Raw genomic sequence first — 8,559 nt, 5'->3', positions numbered from 1 at the left:
CACAGCTGAATTTGACAACTGACTGGCTACTGTGAACAACATCAGCGAACCCTTGAGACTGGCCTCTTTCGGAGCAGTTGGTATTTCTTTGGCTATTTGCGGAGTTAATCGATATTATCTAGAAATTCCAAGAAAGGCGCACGAATTGGCTATATTCAGATTTCAGCTGAATACCACAATCAAATCACCACAATAAATAACCTGCAATGCATGTCTATATAAATCAAATGTCAATTATGCTTTAGTGTTGCAGTTAAAAATGAACATTAAAATACAAGTTATTTGCTAATTAATTATCTTTCATTGCTTAAGCAATAATGAAAAGCGATGACTACATCACAGAAGACAGTGTTTTACGGTTTGACATTGTTACCTAGGGCCAGTTTCGCGGACAGATGAAGCCTAGTCCTAAACAAAATAATATTTTCAGTGGAGGTCCTCTTGTCTGTATAAACCATAGTCTAAACATGTGAAAATACAATGAAAAATCTGCAAAACAATGTAAAACAGAATGTATCAAATCATTGGGATTTATCAATGCATTTAAAAAATCCTAATTCACATGCTACTGCAGTAGTTTATTGAAACATTCAGTCTGTTTATTACAACCCAATCAGATTAGATTTCTACAGTGGGCTAAAATGGTATGGTATGCCTGACACAGCAATATTACAGAAACATTTTTCTCAAAATAAAATGGATTATCCTCTCTGATAAAACTACTGCAATGAGATATGGTGTCTGCCAGCCTATGGTTCGATTACCTTTTTAAACAAGCATCACAATGTTAAGATTTACCCAGTCTACACAAACGTGGCAGAACAGAATCACTGTAAATATGCGATATTCTTGAACACGGTTAACAGTAAAACCACATATGGCTGACAACATACAATTTCCTTTCGCATATTATTATTATTAATATATACACATTTTTTTAATTCACTGTTGAAACTGAAGTTCTGGGTTCTGATGCATGTAATAAATAACATCTCCATTTGCATGGTGTACTCGAGCAGAAAAACATCCCATTCAGTGAAGGAGATCATTATCTCTAAGAAAACTTAAGAAAACTGCAAGCTCTCAGCAGTTTCATGTCACGGGAAGTACTTGCTTTCACTTCACAAAAGAATAGTGCTCTTCAAGTCACCATGCCTCAGCAAGCTGACACTGTTTATCAGACCCTGGAGAGAACCGCACTGCAATTTACACGCATGCATGTATCTCCACTTTACTGAACCACAGGAAGAGTTAAAGTCTTATGAGCCTGATAATGACATTTAGCCCCACTCACTCTTCTGTTCACACAGCTGAACCCAAGCTTAACAGTGGTCATGCAGATGAATCATGATTCAACCATGACGGTCCTGGAGAAGAAAACTAGCTAGATTTCCAGGGCGGGGCTAATTCTTATTAATCTTCAGAACTGCTGTTATACGAACAGGGCGAAAACCACAATCTGCAAATCCATAAAGGTTTCCTGTTCAGTTCATTTTACCTTCTGCACCGACAGCTTCAAACTGGGACCAACACTACTCTGGTCTAGTGTTATATCCTTTTAACTTATACCTCCTCAAAACAATTTAGAAAAATAAATTAGTTTCAAAAATGAGTAAAAAAAAAAAAAAAAAAAAAACTGAGGATATGCTGTTTGGACTCTTTTATTGTCTATAGTATTCAGAATACGCATCCTTATTTCAGTGGTTCTGGTCTCTGTGCATTGAAACTTATTGAAAGTGCATATTATGAATGCATAAATAATCCTGACAGTGGCAGAAAGGAGGAGCAGCTGACCTTCTAATTATGTGCTTTACTCAGAAAACAATGGCCTGCTACCTCTGATGACTCATGATCTTCTGTAGGTGGGGCTCCTATAGGAGGGGGCAATCACACCAACCCAACCTCTGACCTATGACATAATGCTGGCTAAAGCTTCAAGAATCAATAAGATTACAAAGACAAAATTTCATACATCTCACACATATTTCCTTTTTCAGACACTCAAGAGGAAGAGGATCTGAAACTAAACCCACTAAAGAACTGGAATCTCACTGGCTCATTACAATCTTTTTCAAGAGTGGAGCTGAATCAAGATGGCTTGCTTTGTAGAGTAGGGTTTTCCACTAGTTATTTTGTTGTTGTGAGAGAGAACGGTTTCCATTAAGCTGGCCTAGCACAGAGCTAAACAAGCATGTGACCATCGCCGGTTTCTTTCACTTTCAACACAAGGTTATAAACAACTGACTAGGACTTCCTTCTTCGTTTCACAGGAAGTGGTGGGTCTTTATCTCTTCTCGGATGTGCGCACATCTAGCTGCGGGTACTGCACCAGAAATGATGCTGTATGGAAGCAGCAAGCCTTAGCTCATGCCCAAACCAGCTTGATTCCATCTCTAAAGTAGAGACAGGGAGTTACTGACTACAGTGAGGCCTTCAAGAGGAGCTTCAGGACTTCGTTCAGATGTGCTTTTGACCTGTACGCGATTAGCCCGCCTTTATTCGCCCACCTGTCGGGCCCTGTGGCGTCCTGCACAGGGGTGTGGTACATTAGTTCTGGCCGTTCCTCCAGAGTCCCATCATGCCTCAACCTCAAGATCTCCTTCAAGTCGGCCATGCCGCCACCCATGGAACGTAGGATGGCGTGCGGGGAACAGCAGTCCCACCTGAATGTCGTGTCTTCTGAGAACACGTACACGTCCACTAGGCCTAGGACAACGCACAGGCTTTTATACCCCGCACCTGCGGCATAGTGAACCCCCCCTTTCAGAGCTTCCAGGAAGACCCTCTTGACACATTCTGCTTCCCCTGTGCTAAGCACTACTGAACACAGAGCCCCCTGCTGGGTGGATGCTGCAAGTGTGCTGCAGTGGTGCTCTTTGGCACCCCCTGCTGATGACTGGAGGGAATTGACATTAATGGAGCCAGATGATATTCCCCAGTAGTACTGTCCAGTCCACCTGCAAAAAAAAATCACACCAGTTAGATTGTCATTAAGAAGGCAACTACTGTGCAATTAGATGGCCACCTGACAGCTTTACAAAAGGGATGAAATGAACCTCTGTGTCTCTGGATCCAAAACGGCAAACGGCTGGTTAACGACTCCCATGACAGGGGCCCCCGTTTGCAGATGGTACACCCCAATTAAAACCGTCACACATTGCAGCCCCTCGCTGTAGATGTTACTGTTCGGAACTGAGTCACTGATACCTTTGATGTACTGAAACGTAGAATCTGGAGAATGAAAAAAGCAAAAATGTGTGTATAATCTAGAAGTATCTCTAAACCTGAAAACCTGAAAACCAGCCAACGGGTGCTGGTGTAGGCAGACGGCACAGCCCCCAGGGCTGTGTGGGATTACCTATGGGATCCACCCACACTCCAAGGCTGTCCAGTGGTATGCTGAAGTCGCCCGTCCCGAGGTCAGGGAGGGCGAAGTCACTGTGCGCTGCTCTTGCTAACACCTCCGCCGCCTCCGTGTTTTCCCCCAGCACCTTACAGAGCAACCTGCTGGTGTCCTGCTCCGTCTCACACACCCGCACCTCGATCTTCTCACCTGACAACAACCGCAACAGCTACAGTTCCCCTAGGCTGGTGCGCTGGTCAAAACTCTGGAAGTGAGGGTTATGAGGCTTTTCCAGTATGGTGCCGGTACAGTACTGGTATAGCCATTTAAGTAATATCAGTATCATATGGGATCAATGTGTTACATATCAGCATTGTGCCAGCAGGGAGAGGAGGTTTATTTGCACTGGTCGGTTGTGTGAATAGCTACACTGATAAGACGTTTTAGGTTTCTACTGCATTACTACTGTATTAAAAGCAGTCAGTGTTTTTCTGAATAATGTACCAGAATAAAGTCTAAGATAACAGCAAAATAGCTTTTTATTCACATACCTAGTCCATTCCTGAATTCATTTGATTCTTCGCCAAATATGTTGTTTTCAATTCCTGGGAACTAAATTGGAAAATGAAACCATCACATTTTGTAAAGATAATGTCCAAAAATATCATAACAAAAGGTTCAATGTTTCACAGATTGTAAGACGTCGTATAACCAAAACACGTTAATTGGATGTTTGTATTGAGCTTATTGAGATAGGGATGTTATACCTGTTTTCCAATGTCGTGCTTGATGACTTCTTGGACAAGGACATCGGCAAGTGTTTTGAAATCAGTCACAAACTTCTTGTTCTTCTCGCCCTCTTTCTTCTCCTCAATGAGTAGACTGAAGAGACTCTCCTCCTGTCTGCAGGCACGAGCGATGTCTGCCGCCTTCTCCGACACCCTCACCAGAGCATGCATCAACTCCGACATACTTTCCTAACACAGAATCAAAGATTATCACTTGCCAAGTCCAATATCATTGCAGAAATATACACTCACTGAGCACTTTATTAGGAACAACTACTTATTAATGCGCTTATCTAATCAGCCAATCATGTGGCAGCAGCGCAATGCATATAACCATGCAGAAGCAGGGGAAGGAGCTTCAGTTAATGTTCACAGAAACTGCTGATCTCCTGGGATTGTCACACACAAAAGTCTCTAGAGTTTTCAGAGAATGGTGTAAAAAACAAAAAACATCCAGTGAACTGCAGTTCTGCGGGCAGAAACGCCTTGTTAGTGAGAGAGGTCCGAGGAGAATGGCCAGACTGGTCACGCAAATAACCACACATTACAACAGTGGTATGCAGAAGAGCCTCTCTGAACACACAAAGCATCAAATAGCAGCAAAAACTTAATATGTCTAATAAATACCTAATAAAGTGCTCACTGACTGTATATAAAGTATTTAAAATGCACAAGTCTCATGGTGGGATATTTTGAGGCGGCGGAAATTATTTTAAAAATATTTTAAGGTTATAAACCTTAGCTTTTATTCTCTGTGTAGTTACATGTGCCCATGCATTGCTTTCACTAATAAAAAGCTGGTGCAAACATCACTTAAAGATGGATTTATGCTATATCGACAATGTGTAGCTCCAAAGGCTATTCCAATAACATTGCAAACTGGTTTGCTAAATACACACAAAGTGGCCTGTTGTTTAACTTCAAGATTCCACACAGATAACACTCAGCTCAGTGTATGCAAAAGGACAGAATTCCCTTGGAATTCTAGGAATTACTATGGCCAGTTAAGCATAAACATGTGAACCGTGGCACAGATAATCAATATATTACAGTATGTGACCCATACAGATGCACAAAAAGTCTGTTATAATTATGAATTAGAATTAGACCTATTACTTAACTATTATTACAATGTAGTGGCCAATAAGTACACCCGCAAAGCACTTTGTATGGGTCTACTTATGGTCACATATCACATGGTTGGGAGATTAAATCAACAATTCTGAAACATAAGCTATTAAATATATTATACTGCATCTTGTTGGCCTTTACTAATGGTGAAAAACAGCCAATAAGCCACACTAAACTACTGCATGGTGCAGCTAGTGGTAAATGAATTAGCTCTAACTATGGTTTTCAACATACATTTAGAAAGACACAGATCAAGCTACAATCGTAATAAATCCACTTATTTTGGAAGAATATACTACATTGTAACTTGATTATACACTCAGTGAGCACTTTGTTAGGTATTTATTAGACTTATTTTCTAGACTTCTTAAGTCTTCTGCTGCTGTAGCTTATCCACTTAGAGTTATAATGCATTGTGTGTGTTCAGAGATGCTCTTCTGCATACCACTGTTGTAATGTGTGGTTATCTGTGTTACTGTCACCTTCCTGTCAGCTTTGACCAGTCTGGAGCTTCTCCTCTGACCTCTCTCATTAACAACGTGTTTCTGCCCGCAGAACTGCTGCTCACTGGATGTTTTTTGTTTTTCACACCATTCTCTGCAAACTCTCGAGACTGTTGTGCATGGAAATCACATAAGATCAGCAGTTTCCAAGATACTCAAACCACCTTGTCTGGCACCAACAATCATTCCACGGTCAAATTTTTTTCCAAATCTGATGGTTGATGTGAACATTAACTGAAGCTCCTGACCCGTATCTACATGATTGTGTGCATTGTACTGCTGCCACACAATTGGCTGATTATATAATCGCATGAATAAGTAGGAGGAATAAAGTTCCAAATAAAGTCCTCGGTGAGTGTATATGGACAGATGACAAAGATAAATGAAATTCCCCATGGTGCCATTTCTAGACTTGAACAACATAATTCCATTGAATGAAAGGAAACCAATGAATACGTTCTGGAGTAGGGCCAGATATGGGCCTAAAGTCATTCTACAGATCTGTGGCCTTCTTGAGCTGAGCAGAAACTAACTATGTAACTTCTCCTTTTTGTCTGCAGGAGAAAAAGCATGTCTCGGCATATGGCAATTCAGCCATCGACCAAAACAAAAAACCTTCATACTACCTACTATCATTTACAGTCTCAAAATACAAATATTTCATATTTCTGTGGGACCAGCCACTGCAACACTGTTCAAAAAACAGTACAAAAGAAAATCAGAGAACAAACTCTGGATGAAAAGACAAATAACAAGAGTTCCGCATTAACATAAATAAAAATCTGCAACTTACACAGACTAAAACCTACCCCTGCTGAGCCATCTATTTAGTACTTCCTACAACCCTGACCTATTTATATCAGGTTTACTGTACCCTAAGCCAATTTACCTTCTGCAAGTGAGAGGAATCTAATCTGTGAATGGGCAGGACGTTTTAAAATTATTCTAAATTGAAGTAAATCGTTTTTGAGGCACTGGTAAACCAGGAACAACATGCATCATCAAAATAACCAACAATTACAGCTCCTGACAGTTTTTAAGGTCCCAGTGTAAAAGAGCCCAGAGCTTCTAACCATGAAGTGAATCCGGTTGTTAATTGTACAAAGAGCTTTCTGTGCCATACTTTCACCAGTCAGATTATTATTAAGGATACACCCAAGGTCAATTACAGATACCTTCTCAGCAATCAACATATCGCCCACTAAAGCTCTATATCCACATGATTTCTTTAGTCTCATCTTAGATCCAAATAAGATGCAAAAAATTATTTTTAAGTTAGCCATCTACTGACATTTCAGAACTCAAGGTGTGTTCAATACTTTTGTCTTTGTGTGACCTAAACAAAGCAGAATCATCCGCATAATAAAAGAGGTCACAAAAACAAGCAGCTTTCATATCATTTACATATAAATGGAAGAATAGTGGACTAAGGTTGACATCCCTGTTTACATCCACCAACTGAACATTCCTTAAGATAGTTCACCCAATTAATAGTGGCCTCTTTAAAACCGGCAGCTGAGGGATACTGTGATCCACTGAATCGAAGGCCTTTTACCAGAACCATACCATAGAATATATATCCCCATCTATTTATTTTCTTATGTGATCCATCATATAAAGTAGACAAGGATAAGTAGAATGTGATTCCCTGGAATCTGACTGGAACTAAAAATATGTGAAGATAAATAAATATCAATATGTTCATACACTATCTTCTCCATAATCTTCAAAAAATACTTTGATACTGGCCTGTAATTACCCTGATCCAATTTGATTCCCTTTTTAACGTCAGCTTTAACGCGCAGCGAATATTTAAGCCCCATGTGAAATATCTCCAATCATTTGAAGATAAATATTAATAAAATAAATATTTAACAACTAATAAGCTAGTTTTATACCTGTATAAACTGTAAGGTAAGAACGTCAGCTTAAGTAGCAGCATGTATGAACAAGCAACTTGCGAGTTCGTCAATCTCATCTGTCATGCCTACCTCACAACAGCGAGTTATACATCAAATGTAATTCGACAAGGGTTTCTTCTTAACGACATCGGACCACAACAGCTCCGTGAAGTTGGCTTGACGGAAATTCACAGGAAGTTGCGACCGGAAGTTCTGTACAGGAAGTCTAATTGTTGCTAGCTTCACGGAGCTGACAACCATAGACATATATACAGTATGCTCGCTTAGCAGTGACGCCATCTCAAAGCGCCACTGTTTATAGTAACTCCAGTCGCTATAATGACGTTTAATAAAGACAAAGGCGTATAAAAAATTCATCTTCCTAAATGGCCACACTACATGTATGAAATTAAGCAAGTAACTGTTTGCGCTTAATAAAAAATGATTAAAATTCATTGACATTACAAATTCGATGCTATAGGCCCCCTATTGCCATTTTGTGCACCAGTTATTGATATTCTAATATGATCGATATGTATTCCATTAACCGTATATGATTGCATGCATAGGAGATGTCCACCAGGCTAACAGTATATGGATGATAATTTTAAAAAATCACATTATTGTTTTTATTATTATTAAGCAATAATAATTATAATGTAATATAATGTATAATGTAATGCAAAGAGCACACACCCTTAAGCCCTTCACACAAACCAGCAAAAACAATAGGGAGAAGCTGTGTGCAGGGTCTGGGGGGGAGGGTCTGTCAGCAGACAGTCTGGAGTTGGAAGAAACAAGACAGAGTGGCTGGGGGGTTGACGGGAGAGAAAGGGAGAGGATGACCTCATCAATAATTGAATCCACTACATGGAAGGGGAGGGGGAACAACG

General features: G+C 40.1%; 1 protein-coding gene across 1 annotated transcript; it reads right to left on the bottom strand.

Annotated features, from left to right (window-relative positions):
• Positions 1-557: 557 nt before the first annotated feature.
• Positions 558-7,893, bottom strand: LOC133124220 (inositol polyphosphate 1-phosphatase-like). The gene is made up of 6 exons (XM_061235215.1): positions 7,757-7,893; positions 4,111-4,320; positions 3,895-3,955; positions 3,359-3,553; positions 3,057-3,231; positions 558-2,957 (listed from the first exon to the last, which is right to left on the bottom strand). The coding sequence occupies exons 2-6, from the start codon at positions 4,312-4,314 to the stop codon at positions 2,420-2,422; spliced, it is 1,173 nt and encodes a 390-aa protein (XP_061091199.1). The 5' UTR covers positions 4,315-4,320; positions 7,757-7,893; the 3' UTR covers positions 558-2,419.
• Between the last annotated feature and the right edge of the window lie 666 nt (positions 7,894-8,559).

The sequence above is a fragment of the Conger conger genome, chromosome 3, assembly GCF_963514075.1.
Source record: "Conger conger chromosome 3, fConCon1.1, whole genome shotgun sequence".
Lineage (NCBI taxonomy): Eukaryota > Metazoa > Chordata > Actinopteri > Anguilliformes > Congridae > Conger > Conger conger.
This window is presented reverse-complemented; position numbering and strand designations above follow the sequence as displayed.

Excerpts from the sequence above, each read along its gene's own strand:
- LOC133124220 (XM_061235215.1), bottom strand. The coding sequence starts at position 4,314 with ATGTCGGAGTTGATGCATGCTCTGGTGAGGGTGTCGGAGAAGGCGGCA. Across the intron at positions 3,554-3,894 it reads TGAATTCAGGAATGGACTAG|GTGAGAAGATCGAGGTGCGG; the intron begins GTATGTGAATAA and ends GGTTGTTGTCAG. Across the intron at positions 3,232-3,358 it reads AGTGTGGGTGGATCCCATAG|ATTCTACGTTTCAGTACATC; the intron begins GTAATCCCACAC and ends TTCATTCTCCAG.